This window comes from Acartia tonsa, chromosome 11 (assembly GCF_053477335.1).
Source record: "Acartia tonsa isolate MP-2025a chromosome 11, ASM5347733v1, whole genome shotgun sequence".
Taxonomy (NCBI): domain Eukaryota; kingdom Metazoa; phylum Arthropoda; class Copepoda; order Calanoida; family Acartiidae; genus Acartia; species Acartia tonsa.
In genome coordinates, this window is record NC_137270.1 from 7,001,865 (window position 1) to 7,020,348 (window position 18,484).

The window sequence follows — 18,484 nt, forward strand, 5'->3', positions numbered from 1 at the left end:
TCTTTCTGTTTGTCCGACCTAGCTAACCGGTAAAACGATAAGGTTTAACGGTAGAGCTTCTTATAAGTCCAGAAATAGTTTATAACTATTTTGGGTAAGGGTATCCAAAGAGAAATCACCCATAGAAAAAATATTACAAATAAGCAAAAAAAAACGAAATACCTATTATTTAAATAAATAAATTTTGAATAGATAAGTAAATCGGATTTTGTCAATTTTATTTTGAAAAAGAAAACAAGAAACAAATTGAAAATAAACAATAACTATTTCATTTTTACTATTTCTATATTTTTAAAATAATATTTTGGTTATTTTTTTTATTTTGTTTTTTCCTTCTTTAAACTTGTTATCCTTATCTAAAAGTAGCAGTATATCTGTCTGGGTTTCTGCTCGTTAACCTCTGAACCGATATGGTTAGTCTTTGCAATGTAGCTTCTCATAGACCTTTGTTTATAACTATTTTTGGGGAGGGTGCCAACAACCTCCCAAAAGAAATTGCCGCTAGAAAAAAATGATTCAACCCTAACAGTTTTTCTGTTTTTTTACACTAAAATAAATCAATAAATCGACTCCCTTCCCCCAATATTTTTTTTCATTTGTTTTTTTAAAAACTAAAATAAAAAAATGGAAGTTGTATTTAACCTCCCTTGCCCCTACCAAAAGTGCCCCCAAAGGCCTCTAGGCCTAGGGGTGTAGCCGATATTAAATTGATAATTTGATAAGATTATGATGGGTAAAATTCATTATCTACCTATGAGCAACCAATTTTTGCCTATAAATTTAGAATTGGAGTTCTGGAAAAAAAATAAAATCAACCACCATTTTTCTGTAAGATTTCATCTTTAAGTTAACAAAGTGTTAAAATTAGATTGTATCTTTTAAAAATCCCAATTTAGAAGCATTTATAGTTGAAGGTATTTAAAGACTTTTAAATACAATTTACTTGACTTCCAATTCACAAACATTGTTCGCTAAAACTTATATAAGAATAATGAACTTTCATTGTTTTCTAAAAAAGAACATTTATGTCCATTGCATTGGTAGCAAAAAATTTAGAACTCAATCAATTAAAGAAATGACAAATAGATGATTGTATTTGTATTATAATAAATAGACTTAAACCTTCCTAAAAGTTTGATTTAATATGTATCTTCTCCAAAAATAATAACTTCACTATTATAGTGTGTAGTGAGATTTTGAAGGATAATTTAATCGCTTATATTTTTTCAATCATAACAATTACAAGCTTTTTATTCAATATAATTGTAAACATAAAAGGCTCTAAGGTTCAAAAACTCTGACAAATAGAATAATGCAGGTAAGGGAAGTCGGCTAAATAATTTAAGGAGAAAGAATGGTTCTAAAGGCTATGGCAGACGGGTCTAGTTTGAAGATGTCTTTGGATTAAAATGCCTAATTAAGAGAGGCTTATATAGAGGCTCTGATTTAACAAAAAAATCATTAATTAAATGGATATTAACATCTTTTCTATGTTTTCCATATGTTTTACATTACAAAATCTCAACAGACTAACAAACGAGGCTTACAGAGTGGCTTTACTTTAATAAAAAGAAAGATGAAAAAATCATTAATTAAACGGAAATTAGCCATTTTCCAATGAATTCTATTCCATTATTTTCATAATTGTTATATGCTACGTCATAAAGGCAATGATATAGGACAAACAAACGAGACTTTAATGTTGCTTATTAATTAAAAATTTAAAAACCTATGGGCTCAGTATTAAAAGCAAAAAATAACATGAATCCATTGCAAAATCTAAACCTAAAAAATGAAACAGCAATAAAATAAAATAAAACCACCCTAAAACATATGTGAAGATCCCTAAAATAGAAAACTTACTGGATTTTATAATAGAAAGAATGATAGAAAACAAATAGCAAATTAAATCATCGGTCAGAACATAAAACGTCATAAATGCATCTATAACAGACAAACCTACAAGAACAACATACTTTCAAAGAAGCTTTGCTGTGATAAAAATTATGAAAAAAATGTTAATCAAACGGATATTAAACTCTTTCACATGTTTTCTTTCTCCTTATTTTAATAATTGTTTTTAAATATTAGTAGCGAAACTATTCCATAATTTACTCTATCTATATTTCCTCCTCTCTTTCTCTCCCTCTCTCTCTTGATAATCCATTATTATTCTCCTACTGGCTGATTTAGACAGTATTTCTCAAGTTTATCTCTATTATTTCCCATTAAGCTCACTTTTACTACCCATCTCTTTTATTTTAATGTTTTTTTGTATTTCTGTTCTTTGCTACCTATGAATGGTATCATCCTTGTTTTTGTTAGTTTCGATTAAATTCACAATACCTTTTGTTTTCAAACAATAATACGTCAATTATATATTAGCGAAGCTACTCTACATACCAGTCTGTTAGTATTAAATATTTCCTGCGCTTTTATATTTATTGTGTTTAATTTTGTATGTTACATATCATGAAGTACGTTACTTATATGATTTTACATAACCTGCGACCATGGCTCAACACGTAGCGCATCCGCTCACCGTCATAGAGGTGATAGGTTTGAATCTCGGCATAACACCACGTCTTAACTAAATACGGTAAAATTGTTCCTACTGCTGCTATGTCAGGGGCATGACATTAATAGATAGAGTATGGGGAATGCCTTTGCCTAAATAAGGCTCAACTTATTACCAAGCATAGTTAAGACTACAAGACAAAGGTCGTGCAAACAAAGAGTTGGTTGTCTGATGGGTGTTACTTAACCTAATACCCCGGGGTTTTGGATTGAAATGAAGATTTGGCTCCCCTTAGTTATCCTTAGTTAATGAACCTTACGTTAGATTGTAATGAACAGCAGCCTTACCCGTGCGAAGTAATTTATAGGTACATTTAAATTGTTTATTCTACAGCATTGCTGCTAATCATACCTATATTTTCAGTAAGTTTATGATTGACGGAGCTGGACTGGACTATGAGCATGCTGTCCTGTGTGTATCAAAACTGGCCAGACTCCATGCCACATCGTATGCCTATAGGTAATTATCTTAAATTTAATTGGTTTGTGCTATATGTTGACGTGATGTTAGTATAATCAAGACTAACCCTCAAAATCAGCTGAAATCATGAAACATTTTTTAAAAGCAACGCTTTACTATTAATAAGGTCAGTCCATCCGTAACGAAATACTCTTATTATTAATTTAGGCATGTTAGAATTGCCCTATTGATTTCAAACTTGGAAGGTTATATCTGAAGTAGTTGATTTTTTATCCTTTTGACAACCATTTTTTGTGATTTTTGGAATACTGATTCCTATAACAAGGTACATTTTCATAAGCATAGTATCTCGACAATCAAGTATTATAAATGTAAGTTTGTCCTTAAACAGAATCATGTATTTTTGTAGTTTTGCATCAAATTACCTATATTTTTTCAGACTTAATGTTTGTTTGACCTACTGTTTCAGAGCTTTGCTTTTATGGATGTAGTCATCCTTGTTTAAAAATAAATTTGGTCGTTTGTTTTACCTGTACCTGAGTTTTTTGCCATTTATGTCGGTCAAACGATACTATCAGTTACAATGGATTTTTTTTACTTGGATTTTACACCAGTTTTTATGTTCTTCCATAAAGTGAAACTTGTAGTGGGCTAAAATAACGATACCCTCCATCCACCCCCTTTATTCCATCATCTCCTTGTGGATGAATGAACTGACCAATGAATAAGTTTCATGTTAGCAACCTAAATTGACAAAAAAATTCTATCCACGTATATTCTATATCCATTGCAGTTGCTCTATTTGTAGAAATTTTCAATAATTTATTTTATTTTTTAGGCATGAAAACGGACTTGATATCACAAGGAAAAGCTTTTAGCATAAAGATATAAACCACCTTTCTAATAATATAATTGTTACCTCGAGGATTATAACCTATTATTATCCTATCAAATATAGTGAGAATTTTTTGTCTGAAGCTTTAGATCCCAAAAGCTACTGAACTGATTAATTTTTTTATTCTATTTAAGCTTCACATATGCCCCGTGATAGTTTAAGACTGTTTTATTTTCAGATTTAAGTATGAAAATGGGTTTAGGCTATTTTTATTTTATGGTATTATCTTCCCTAGATTTTAGGGATGGAGCCGAAAGTATAAAGTAGCAAGGTTTTTTTTGTTTGTCTGTTGAGTTCTCCATGTTAGGAAAGTTTCACACTTTTATTTAAGACAGAAAGTAGGCCATTAAAAGTACATTTGCTACTAGCAAATATACTCCATAGGTGAAAAGGTATGGGTAAGAGTCAATTTTGTATGATTTTGATGACAAATTAGCATGCATTTAAACTTACTTTTTCCGCCCGTCTGTCCTTTACGCTACCGTTAGAAAAGAAATTTTTGATAAAATGAAAATTTATTAATGGATTAAAAGATATTTTCTTAGCTACCATTATGGATATGGATAATTACACTAATGTATTTTTTTCAAAGCCTTTTTGACTTGTTTTTACTGCTTTAATTATGTACTTGTGTAGAATTTACTAGGTCAATTAATTTCAAACTAATTTAAAAACCTAAAATTAGATAAAATATTTTCTAATAATATTGTACAATGTTAATTTTAAAACAATTTAACTTTTAATAAAGTTACAATGAGGACAAGTATATTTTTGATCATAAGTAGCGAATAAAAAAGCCCTAGTTTAGTAATTTCTTTGTAGTTATCTTAAATGTTACAATATAATGATGGCAAAATCCATAAAAGTGAAGCCCTGAAACAGTAGGAAAAACAAGCATTAAAACTTGTACAGTGTCAGAACTGAACAAGCAGAATATACAGTAAGACCAACGAAAAAGTATCTTTTAGGGTTTACAGCCCTTACTTCTTAATGTATCATCAGAAATAGCATATATCCGTGTTCTCTGTACATTTCCACACAAGCAGGGGCGTCCAAGCTTTTTATTTTGGGGGGGGTAAAAATTTTTTAGTGGGGGGGTAATTCGTGTTTGGGGGGGGGTAAAATGGCGCGCGAAGAGCGCCGCAAATTTTTTTTTACCCCCCCCAAAATTTTTACCACGGGGGTAAAATTTGCTTGGGGGGGGTAATTACCCCCCCCTGAAATCTGTTGGCAGGGGTAAATTTAGTTTATCCCCCCCCAAAATTTACCCCCGGGGTAAAATTTTTGGGGGGGGGTAATTTAAATTTTATTAAAGGACGCCTGCAAGAAATAACACGCTTTAACTGCCTTCAGCTTCAATAACAAAAAAGTTCTAGGCATTTCAAAACAGCATTTTATGTACAATGGAATTTTTGAAAGATTTCCAATGCTCATAAAAGAAAAAACAATATTAAATTACGTTGCCTAGACATAAAATTATAACCTCATCTTTGTCAGAAACTTAGATTGCCTGTAACTGATTACATTTTTACAATAAAAACACCACATTTCATAGTCAAAATCTATGAAAAAAATTCGATTTAAATTGCATTTTTAAACGAAAATCATAGCGGAAACAAAGGGGTAAACTAATACAAGCTTAGCTGTGATTGGTTGTTAAGCTGATTCAGCCTTCTGATTGGCTACAGTACATTTGGTACAACGCAAGTAAAACTTATTTTTTTTTAATGATTTTGACTGTAAAAATGGGTATTTTTATTGTAAAAATATAATTAGTTACTGGAAACCTAAATTTATGACAAAGATAAGCTTATAATTTTGTTTCTAGGCCACGTAGTTTAATTTCAAAGTTTTCAACATGAGCATTGCAATTCTTTCAAAATTTCCATTGTACGTAAAATGTCATTTTAAAATGCCTAGAACTTTTTTGTTATAGAAGCTGAAGGCTTCAAATTTGGGGTATTTGGTCTACTTGTGGCAGTCTTTCAGCAGTTAAAGCGTGGTATTTCTTGCATGCTTCCTTTAAATATATAGTATTAACAATGCGCCTAGCGCGCAAAACTTTTTTTTATTAGAGATTTTTTATTTTGGGGGGGGTATTTACCCCCCCAAAATTGTTTGGGGGGGGTAAATTCCCCCTTCTAAATGGTTGGGGGTGCCTACGGCACCCCCAGGGTAGGGGTAAATTTTAAATGGGAGGGGTAAAATGAAAAAAATTTCTGGGGTGCCTACGGCACCCCCAAAATCGTTTGGGGGGGGGGGGGTAATCGCCCCATTCCCCCCCCCCTTGGACGCCTATGCACACAAGCATATAAATATAAAAATTTGTATTTTACCTCCATTAACAACGGAGATTTTTAGAGCTAAAGTTTTAAAAAAGTGACTGAGAAGAAGATTGTTTTTTGTTTCTCATAATTTTTGGATGGTTATTATGCCTTTCTGGTAATTGAAAAATGATATACAAAGCAAAACAAGTTAACTAATTATTTATTTTTTATTCCACCAAAAAACATCAATTTTTAATGGCAAAAAATACTACTGAATGAATTGATTATTTGCAAATTTCAGGCTATTTACTTTATTTATATTTATGAAAAGGATTAATTATGACAGCTGCTCCGCCCCCTTTTCTGATATCTCAATCACTTAATAGGGGGTAAATTAAGCTTTTTAGACAAAAAAAATCATAAGGTTGTAATTTTATTTTATTTATAACTTTTTTGGGGTATAGTCCTTTCCATGACATCGCTCCATATGGGGCGATGATTTTAATTGATCGCCTCTTATGACATGGGGCGATGTAATGGCTCCTTGAAAGGAGCGATTTAATAGCCCCTTATAACAAGAGGCGATGTTATGACTCCTTGAAAGGAGCGATTTAATAGCCCCTTGCCCTAAGAGGCGATTAAATGATCCTTTATCGCTCCTTTATCGCCCCTTCTAAAGAGGAGATGATATGTCCTCTTATCCCAAGGGGCTATTTAATTAAATATCGCCTCTTCATGGCCCCTTCACTATTATATATATCTTAGTCCCTTGATGGCCCCTACATCGCTCCTACATCGCCCCTTCATCGCTCCTCCATCGCTCCTTCTCCAAATTTATATTACATTGTACTTTGATGGCCCCTACATCGCCCCTCCATCGCTCCTACATCACCCCTTCATCGCTCCTTCTTCAAATTTATATTACATTGTACTTTGATGGCCCCTACATCGCCCCTCCATCGCTCCTACATCGCCCCTTCATCGCTCCTTCTTCAAATTTATATTACATTGTACTGTGATGGCCCCTACATCGCTCCTACATCGCTCCTTCATCGCTCCTACATCGCCCCTTCTCCAAATTTATATTACATTGCAACTTGATGGCCCCTACATCGCTCCAACATCGCTCCTCCATCGCCCCTTCATCGCTCCTTCTCCAAATTTATATAACATTGCAACTTGATGGCCCCTACATCGCTGCTACATCGCTCCTCCATCGCTCCTACATCGCCCCTTCATCGCTCCTTCCACAAATTTATATTACATTGTACTTTGATGGCCCCTACATCTCTCCTCCATCGCCCCATCGCCCCTTAATAGCCCCTTACCTTAATTTATATAAAAAAGCCCCTACATAGCCTCTCCATCGCCCCTTAATAGCTCCTTACCTTAATTTTTATAACATAGCCCCTACATAGCCTCTCCATCGCCCCTTAATAGCCCCTTATCTTAATTTATATAACAAACCCCCTACATAGCCTCTCCATCGCCCCTAATAGCCCCTTACCTTTATTTATATAACAAAGCTCCTACATAGCCTCTCCATTGCCCCTTAATAGTCCCTTACCTTAATTTATATAACATAGCTCCTACATAGCCTCTCCATCGCCCCTTAAAAGCCCATTACCTTAATTTATATAACATAGCCCCTACATAGCCTCTCCATCGCCCCTTACCTTAATTTATATAACATAGCCCCTACATAGCCTCTCCATCGCCCCTTACCTTAATTTATATAACATAGCCCCTACATCGCCCCTCCATCGCTCCTACATCGCCCCTTCATCGCTCCTTCTTCAAATTTATATTAAATTGTACTGTGATGGCCCCTACATCGCTCCTACATCGCTCCTTCATTGCTCCTACATCGCCCCTTCATCGCTCCTTCTCCAAATTTATATTACATTGCAACTTGATGGCCCCTACATCGCTCCTACATAGCTCCTCCATCGCTCCTCCATCGCTCCTTCATCGCTCCTACATCGCCCCTTCATCGCTCCTTCTCCAAATTTATATTACATTGCAACTTGATGGCCCCTACATCGCTCCTCCATCGCCCCTTAATAGCCCCTTACCTTAATTTATATAACAAAGCTCCTATATGGCCTCTCTATCGCCCCTTAATAGCCACTTAATTTAATTATATAACATTGCCCCTACATAGCCTCTCCATCGCCCCTTAATAGCCCCTTACCTAAATTTATATAACAAAGCTCCTATATAGCCTCTCCATCGCCCCTTAATAGCCCCTTACCTTAATTATGTAACATAGCCCCTACATAGCCTCTCAATCGCCCCTTAATAGCCTCTTACCTTAATTTATATAACATAGCCCCTATATAGCCTCTCCATCGCCCCTTAATAGCCCCTTACCCTAATCTATATAACATAGCCCCTACAAAGCCTCTCCATCGCCCCTTAATAGCCCCTTACCTTAATCTATATAACAAAGCTCCTACATAGCCTCTCCATCGCCCCATAATAGCCTCTTACCTTAATTATGTAACATAGCCCCTACATAGCCTCTCCATCGCCCCTAAATAGCCCCTTACCCTAATTTATATAACATAGCCCCTACATAGCCTCTCCATCGCCCCTTAATAGCTCCTTACCTTAATTTATATAACATAGCCCCTACATAGCCTCTCCATCGCCCCTTAATAGCCCCTTACCTTAATTTATATAACATAGCCCTACATAGCCTCTCCATCGCCCCTTAATAGCCCCTTACCTTAATTTATATAGCATAGCCCCTACATAGCCTCTCCATCGCCCCTTAATAGCCTCTTACCTTAATTTATATAATCCTTACCTTAATATATATAACATAGCCCCTACATAGCCTCTCCATCGCCCCTGAATAGCCCCTTACCCTAATTTATATAACATAGCCCCTACATAGCCTCTCCATCGCCCCTTACCTTAATTTATATAACATAGCCCCTACATCGCCCCTCCATCGCTCCTACATCGCCCCTTCATCGCTCCTTCTTCAAATTTATATTAAATTGTACTGTGATGGCCCCTACATCGCTCCTACATCGCTCCTTCATTGCTCCTACATCGCCCCTTCATCGCTCCTTCTCCAAATTTATATTACATTGCAACTTGATGGCCCCTACATCGCTCCTACATAGCTCCTCCATCGCTCCTCCATTGCTCCTTCATCGCTCCTACATCGCCCCTTCATCGCTCCTTCTCCAAATTTATATTACATTGCAACTTGATGGCCCCTACATCGCTCCTCCATCGCCCCTTAATAGCCCCTTACCTTAATTTATATAACAAAGCTCCTATATGGCCTCTCTATCGCCCCTTAATAGCCACTTAATTTAATTATATAACATTGCCCCTACATAGCCTCTCCATCGCCCCTTAATAGCCCCTTACCTAAATTTATATAACAAAGCTCCTATATAGCCTCTCCATCGCCCCTTAATAGCCCCTTACCTTAATTATGTAACATAGCCCCTACATAGCCTCTCAATCGCCCCTTAATAGCCTCTTACCTTAATTTATATAACATAGCCCCTATATAGCCTCTCCATCGCCCCTTAATAGCCCCTTACCCTAATCTATATAACATAGCCCCTACAAAGCCTCTCCATCGCCCCTTAATAGCCCCTTACCTTAATCTATATAACAAAGCTCCTACATAGCCTCTCCATCGCCCCATAATAGCCTCTTACCTTAATTATGTAACATAGCCCCTACATAGCCTCTCCATCGCCCCTAAATAGCCCCTTACCCTAATTTATATAACATAGCCCCTACATAGCCTCTCCATCGCCCCTTAATAGCTCCTTACCTTAATTTATATAACATAGCCCCTACATAGCCTCTCCATCGCCCCTTAATAGCCCCTTACCTTAATTTATATAACATAGCCCTACATAGCCTCTCCATCGCCCCTTAATAGCCCCTTACCTTAATTTATATAGCATAGCCCCTACATAGCCTCTCCATCGCCCCTTAATAGCCTCTTACCTTAATTTATATAATCCTTACCTTAATATATATAACATAGCCCCTACATAGCCTCTCCATCGCCCCTAAATAGCCCCTTACCCTAATTTATATAACATAGCCCCTACATAGCCTCTCCATCGCCCCTTAATAGCCCCTTACCTTAATTTATATAACATAGCCTCTACATAGCCTCTCCATCGCCCCTTAATAGCCCCTTACCTTAATTATGTAACATAGCCCCTACATAGCCTCTCAATCGCCCCTTAATAGCCCCTTACCTTAATTTATATAGCATAGCCCCTACATAGCCTCTCCATCGCCCCTTAATAGCCTCTTACCTTAATTTATATAATCCTTACCTTAATATATATAACATAGCCCCTACATAGCCTCTCCATCGCCCCTAAATAGCCCCTTACCCTAATTTATATAACATAGCCCCTACATAGCCTCTCCATCGCCCCTTAATAGCCTCTTACCTTAATTTATATAACATAGGCCCTACAAAGCATCTCCATCGCCCCTTAATAGCCCCTTACCTTAATTATATAACATAGCCCCTACATAGCCTCTCCATCGCCCCTTAATAGCCTCTTACCTTAATTTATATAACATAGCCCCTTCATAGCCTCTTCATCGCCCCTTACCTTAATTTATATAACATAGGCCCTTTATGGCTCCTGTACAGCCTCTGTAATTGTATTGCCCCTTCATTATAGAAGGTAGGGCATTAAGGTAAGGAAGGAATGTGACCCTCTACAGTTTTAAATTTAAGTTTTAAAAGGATGACAAGGATGACAACATTTATAAAAGCAAAGCTCTGAAACGGTAGAAAAAAGTTTAAAGGAAGCCTGCAAGAAATACCACGCTTTAACTGCTGAAAGACTGCCACAAGTAGACCAAATACCCCAAATTTGAAGCCTTCAGCTTCTATAACAAAAAAGTTCTAGGCATTTTAAAATGACATTTTATGTACAATGGAAATTTTGAAAGAATTGCAATGCTCATGTTGAAAACTTTAAAATTAAACTACGTGGCCTAGAAACAAAATTATAAGCTTATTTTTGTCATAAATTTAGGTTTCCAGTAACTAATTATATTTTTACAATAAAAATACCCATTTTTATAGTCAAAATCATTAAAAAAAAATAAGTTTTACTTGCGTTGTACCAAATGTACTGTAGCCAATCAGAAGGCTGAATCAGCTTAACAACCAATCACAGCTAAGCTTGTATTAGTTTACCCCTTTGTTTCCGCTATGATTTTCGTTTAAAAATGCAATTTAAATCGATTTTTTTTCATAGATTTTGACTATGAAATGTGGTGTTTTTATTGTAAAAATGTAATCAGTTACAGGCAATCTAAGTTTCTGACAAAGATAAGGTTATAATTTTATGTCTAGGCAACGTAATTTAATATTGTTTTTTCTTTTATGAGCATTGGAAATCTTTCAAAAATTCCATTGTACATAAAATGCTATTTTGAAATGCCTAGAACTTTTTTGTTATTGAAGCTGAAGGCTTATAATTTGGGGTATTGGGTCTTCTTGTGGCAGTCTTTTAGCAGTTAAAGCGTGTTATTTCTTGCAGGCGTCCTTTAATGAACATTAATAATGTAGAGTGTCAGAACTGAATAGTCAGAACATAAATTTAAAATTCGAAACAAAATTGTAAGTAAATTTATTGAGAAATTGCTAACATGCAGGAAAATGCTTAAGGACGTACTCACATTTTTTGGACTTGATTATAGATATGATTCGCTTATAACATTCTATTTTGTTGTCCTAGGAATCAGTATCCCAGAAATCAGATTAATCGGATAATTTTGATACATAAAAATTTGTTGTAAGTTAATAATTAGTATGCTTAAAATGGACGTATGGATATTCTGATAATGATTATAGACTTTCTAAATCGTACCTTTCTACTACAGGAATCACATGCCTAAATTAACGAAAATAGCTAACCGTTACGGACGTACGGACTGATCCTTAATATAGAAAAGCTTTGCTTTTAAAAAGTTAAAAAGATTTTTTGAGGGGATGGGGTAATATTTTTCTTGGGGTGAATTTTCTGGGAGGGTGGAGATACCCTCCCTCGAAATAATTATAAACCCTCTATGAACTTAAAAGAAGCTTCACTGTAAAGGAGAACCATATAGGTTCAGCGGTTAGCTTTTCTACAGACAAAAAAAAGATTACTACTTTATATAATAGGTTATGAAAAAGGAAAAAAAAGCAAGATAACAAGGATAACAACATTCACAAAAGCAAAGCTCTAAAATCAGGAGGTCAAACATAAATTTTGTTAAAATTAGCGTAAATCTATAATACAAAGTAGAATGATGTCTGTCCATCCGTCTGTCTGTCTGTCCGTCTGTCTGTCCGTCTGTCTGTCCGTCTGTCTGTCCGTCTGTCAGTCCCTTAAGATCTCGGTAACCACTGGACCGATTATATTCTACTATTCAGGGAATATACCTACTGGTCCTGTGGTGGTTTTAGGCTATTTTCTTGGGGGGTGGGATACCCCCAACCCCCCCAAAAACAAAAAAATCCCCCCCCATTTTTTTTTTTGCTGAAGATTTTCTTGGTCCTATTACGAATTTCGCCAAAAAAAAATTTTATCACCTCTTGGGGCAAAGCCCCTGAGGCTAGGGGCGAATCTGCTAGTATAGAATATAGTAAAAGGGCATAATTTTATTTTTAGTATTTGATTATAATACTAAACCTTGTTGTCCTAAGAAACATTACTCCAAAACCCAGATGAATGGGACAATGATATTATACAAAAAAATGGACGTACATACTTTCTAGTAATGAATATAGTATTGTACCCAACTGTTATAGAAATCATTCTGCAAAGTTTGAAATCGATAGGATATTTATAACATGTCTAAATTAAAGAAAATGTCGTCTAACCGTTTGGACGTACGGACAAACCAATCCTTACTATAGAAAAGTTTCGCATTTAAAAAGGAAAATTATAATGAAAATATAATGAATTAATAAAATAAATATAAATAATATAATAACATAATGAAATAAAGAAAAAAAATAAACTAAGAGAATGAAATTTTTTAGTTAAATAGAATATTGAATAAGGATCATATAATGGACAAACAGACAAAGTAAGTTATAGAGCAGACTTTAAGAGAATATGCTATTACTCAAAGATTATCACGAAACCTAAGTCTTTTGAAGCATAATTGAGAGACAGACAAAATAATTTATAGACTGGATATACATATGTCATGGGAATATTCACTAAAAATCTCAACAGTCTATCTTTAACAATAGCAGAGAAAACCACATGCTTAACTTAATGAGAAGAGCAATGACGAAAGGACTAGCCCTAATTGTAGAAAAGTCTCTCTTTTAACAAAAAAAGTATTTTTTTTGGTCTGAAGCTTAAAAATTTCATAAACTGACTAAATTCTCCATTTAAGGGAAGCTTCACATAGGTCATGGGATGGTTTTTTGCTTTTTCATTTTCAGATTTAAGCCCCTAATTGGTTTAGGCTATTTTTCTGCCTCCTTACATTAAAAAGAGCGCAGCTGCAAGTGAATAAGAAAAGAGAAATATAAAAGAAGAATACATATTATCCTATTATATAAAGTAGTAAAACATAAACAAACGTTGGAGTGGACAAACCTAGGAATGGGACAATCGTCGGAGTGGACATTGCTTATGTAAAACGCAGGAGTGTCTTTTATTTTATTTATAAGATAAAAATCTTTCAAAACAAAAAAAAATCTTGAATATCTTTTCTCACAGACTGAAATTTTAAAATCAGTCTAACAGTTTTCCAAAGTAGGTAAGTTCTATCGAAAGGCAAAGGTTTGAAACAGATAGAACATTTCATTAAACTAAAACATATTTTTTTCTCACATTGTTTACAACTGTCAAATAGGTTTTTTTATATGCCTAACCCCTGCAGGGGGCTTATTTGTATATTTATATCTTAACCTAACCTAACCTGTGTAGAAATAACTAAACAAATGTTGTTGAAACCTAATTTTTAAGATATTATAGACACTTCTGCGTTTTACTTATATAATGTCCACTCCGACATTTGTCCGAAATATCCTGTGTTTGTCCACGTTAGTAAGGCTTTCTGTTCTGAAACTTAAGATCTCAATAACTACTAAACAGATTGGGCTTTCTATTTCAGGTAAGCTTAATATTTGTCTTGTAATGGCTTTAGGCTATTTTATTTTAAGTCGAGGGATGGTTTTAGGCTATTCTATTTTAAGTCCTGGGAAGGCTTTAGGCTTTTATTCATTCCCCTTTGAATACAGAGCCAATAGATGCTGGGGGCGTAGCCGCTAGTCGATATACAAAGTTTTTTTTTGTCTGTAGCAAAGGATCTCGTTTGCTGCTAAACCGATATGATGTATGTCTGTCTGTCTATACCGTAGGATCTTGCTAACCGCTGAGTACTGAGATGATTTTAAGATAGTTTATTTTTTTTCCTTATAATAAAATAACAGGATATTTGTCCATAAAAAGCGAAGCAATATCTTAATTTTTGTTGTTGGAACTGTTATTCAGTTGATTATACCAAGGATCTAAAGGAATAAGACAATGGCCGATAAATTTTTATCCATCCCTAATAACGATACACAAAATTGCAACACTACAACCAAAATATGACAAAAGTCCCCAAAGTTTTGAGCCAACGAATAAGAAAACTTCATTATAAAACTTTGGAGACTATTGTAAAAATTGCCTAATGTTTCCTTTATCCCTGAGATTATACAGACTATCCTTAAACTAATATTTACATTAAAGTAACAGGATGTTTATCAGTATCAACTGAACCGATATGCTTCTCCTTTACATTGAAGCTTATTTTACTCGCAGGAAAAGTTTTCATTTTGGGGAGGGGACTAACACTTTCAGCCCCCGGAAGGTATCACTTCCCTTAAATTCTTAACCTTCCCCCTCCCCCCCCTCTCCACCACATCTATTCATTAAAGTACTCCTAGGGTCATCTATGGGATTAGCCGTTAGTGACTTAAAAATAATTCAAGTGCAATGATATATTTACCAAATTAATACGATAATTTTGTATACATTTTTTATGAAAAAAAATTATTTTGCCAAAGGCAGCCAAAAAATAAGCAGCAAATATTTCAAAAATGCTCTGATAATCAGAGATCTACAGGGATAAGACGATTGTCGATAAAATGATATATATACATATATACAGTGTGTTTTTTTATGAGAACTTTTTTGAAAGCAATTTTACCTTACTTATAGTTATTAGAATTTAATGATTAATGGCTTATTCTCTTCTTTTTTATAACCTTTAATAGAAAAGCAAAAAATATTTCAGTTTTTATTCAAAAAGTACAGTAAATTAAAAAATTTAAAACTTAGGTGTCAACATCTAAAAATGGTTTTAGTGCATTTTTCTTATAATCTACCTTTGCAAGAATGGCTGCAAAACGCTTCAAAGTTGAGATATTGAGCTAAAAATTTATATAGATACTACTTGTGATACTTGTGACATGTACTAGAACATTTTGAAATTTGAAGGCCATATCTCAACCAGGGAGGGAATACTGGCCCCCCAATGTACTCCCTCCATTCTTGGAAAGGGTAGAAGATTTGAGCATAAGAAAAATGCGCTAAAACCATTTCTCGTATTCATTTGAATCCGGTGGATAGGAACCGGTTCTCATCCATACGAAAAAACTATGTCTAGCATCGTATTATATCCAGCTTTCTACGAATATAGATATGTACAATCATAAGATTAAACCCAGTTTTTTTAGCCGGTGCCTTCTGCACCTCGGGGCTAAAAAAACTAGTTTTAATCTCATAATTGTACTTTCTATATCCGCGGAAAGCCGTTTATAATACGATGCGAGAAATAACTATTTTAGATGTTGACACCCATGTTTTGAAATTTTGAATTTACTGTACTTTTTAAATAAAAACTGAAATATTTTTTTGCTTTTCTGTTAATGGTTATAAAAAACGAAGAGAATAAGCCATTAATCATTAAATTCTGATAACTATAAGTAGGGTAAAATTGCTTTCAAAAATGCTCTCATAAAAAAAAACACTGTATATATATGTATGTTTATATATTAATTATTCCCATTGATGATTCACAAAATTACCCCTTCTTTAGTTTAGAATTAGTGGTTGAAACATTTAGACACTCAACTTAATGAACTAAACAATCACAAAACAATAAAAAGTCCCCAAGGTTGTTAATCTAACGAATAAGAAAACGGTATTATAAAACTTTGGAGACTAGACAGCACTCTTGGATAAGCCAACTTATAACACTTTGGGAACTATCCTAATCCTCCCTGGCGAAATGACAATGAGATTTTTTGGTAAATTTGTGGCAAACTTTATTCTTAATAAATTAGCACTTGGCAAAATTATACTGGAGAGATATTTCATTGAAGAATAAATTTTTTTTTTGCCCAAACTTTTCGTCAGCCAATAATAACAGATAAGTTAAACATTGTAAAAATAATATAGTAACTTAACTCGAGTTGTCAACGGCAGAAATTAGGTCCTGAGATGGTTTTAGGCCTGGAAAGGTTTATAACAATTTTATCTGTATTTCTTAAAATAAATTAACAGAATCTTTGTCTGTATGTATGAATGTCTGTCTGTACCGAAGGATCTTGCTAACCGATGAACCAATATGGTTCTCCTTTACAGTGAAGATTCCTATAGGTCCTGAGATCGTTCTCCTTAATAGGGTAGCTTCTCATAGGTCCTGGGGAGGTTAATAACTATTTTATTTTAATCCTTATAATAAAGTAACAGGATCTTTGTCTGTATGTATGTCTGTCTGTACCTTGCTAACCACTAAACCGACATGGTTCTCCTTTACAGTGAAGCTTCCTATGGGTAATGAGATGGCTTTAGGCCATTTTATTTTTAATCCTTATAAAAAGTAACAGGATCATTGTCTGTATGTATCAAAGAAGATCGCTAACTGCAGAACCAATATGGTTCTCCTTTATAGGGTAGCTTCCAATAGATCCTGGGAAGGTGTATAACTGTTTTGAAGGAGGATATAAGGGGCTATTAAGGGGCGATGGAGAGGCTATGTAGAGGCTATGTTATATAAATTAAGGTAAGGGGCTTTTAAGTGGCGATGGAGGGCTATTAAGGGGCGATGGAGAGGCTATGTTATATAAATTAAGGTAAGGAGCTATTAAGGGGCGATGGAGAGGCTATGTAGCGGCTATGTTATATAAATTGGCTATTAAGGGGCGATAGAGAGGCTATATAGGGGCTATTTTATATAAATTAAGGTAAAGGACTATTAAGGGGCGATGGAGAGGCTATGTAGGGGCTATGTTATATAAATTAAGGTAAGGGGCTATTAAGGGGCGATGAAGAGGCTATTTAGGGGCTATGTTATATAAAATCGGGTAAGGGGCTATTAAGGGGCGATGGGGAGGCTATGTAGGAGCTATGTTATATAATTAAGGTAAGGGGATATTAAGGGGCGATGGAGAGGCTATGTAGGGGCTATGTTACATAATTAAGGTAAGGGGCTATTAAGGGGCGATGGAGAGGCTATGTAGGAGCTATGTTATATAGATTAGGGTAAGGGGCTATTAAGGGGCGATGGAGAGGCTATATAGGGGCTATGTTATATAAATTAAGGTAAGAGGCTATTAAGGGGCGATTGAGAGGCTATGTAGGGGCTATGTTACATAATTAAGGTAAGGGGCTTTTAAGTGGCGATGGAGGGCTATTAAGGGGCGATGGAGAGGCTATGTTATATAAATTAAGGTAAGGAGCTATTAAGGGGCGATGGAGAGGCTATGTAGCGGCTATGTTATATAAATTAAGGTAAGGGGCTTTTAAGTGGCGATGGAGGGCTATTAAGGGGCGATGGAGAGGCTATGTTATATAAATTAAGGTAAGGAGCTATTAAGGGGCGATGGAGAGGCTATGTAGCGGCTATGTTATATAAATTGGCTATTAAGGGGCGATAGAGAGGCTAACTGTTTTGAAGGAGGATATAAGGGGCTATTAAGGGGCGATGGAGAGGCTATGTAGAGGCTATGTTATATAAATTAAGGTAAGGGGCTTTTAAGTGGCGATGGAGGGCTATTAAGGGGCGATGGAGAGGCTATGTTATATAAATTAAGGTAAGGAGCTATTAAGGGGCGATGGAGAGGCTATGTAGCGGCTATGTTATATAAATTGGCTATTAAGGGGCGATAGAGAGGCTATATAGGGGCTATTTTATATAAATTAAGGTAAAGGACTATTAAGGGGCGATGGAGAGGCTATGTAGGGGCTATGTTATATAAATTAAGGTAAGGGGCTATTAAGGGGCGATGAAGAGGCTATTTAGGGGCTA

The 18,484-nt window shown here is 35.2% G+C and overlaps 1 protein-coding gene across 1 annotated transcript in view; it reads left to right on the forward strand.

The window, feature by feature from the left end:
* Positions 1-18,484, forward strand: part of LOC145331472 (uncharacterized) — a 57,406-nt gene that overhangs the window by 33,425 nt on the left and 5,497 nt on the right. The window contains exons 11-12 of the mRNA XM_080176151.1: positions 2,942-3,037; positions 3,837-3,861. Of these exons, the coding sequence (XP_080032277.1) occupies positions 2,942-3,037; positions 3,837-3,861 (121 nt within the window). The remainder of the gene's footprint in view (positions 1-2,941; positions 3,038-3,836; positions 3,862-18,484) is intronic.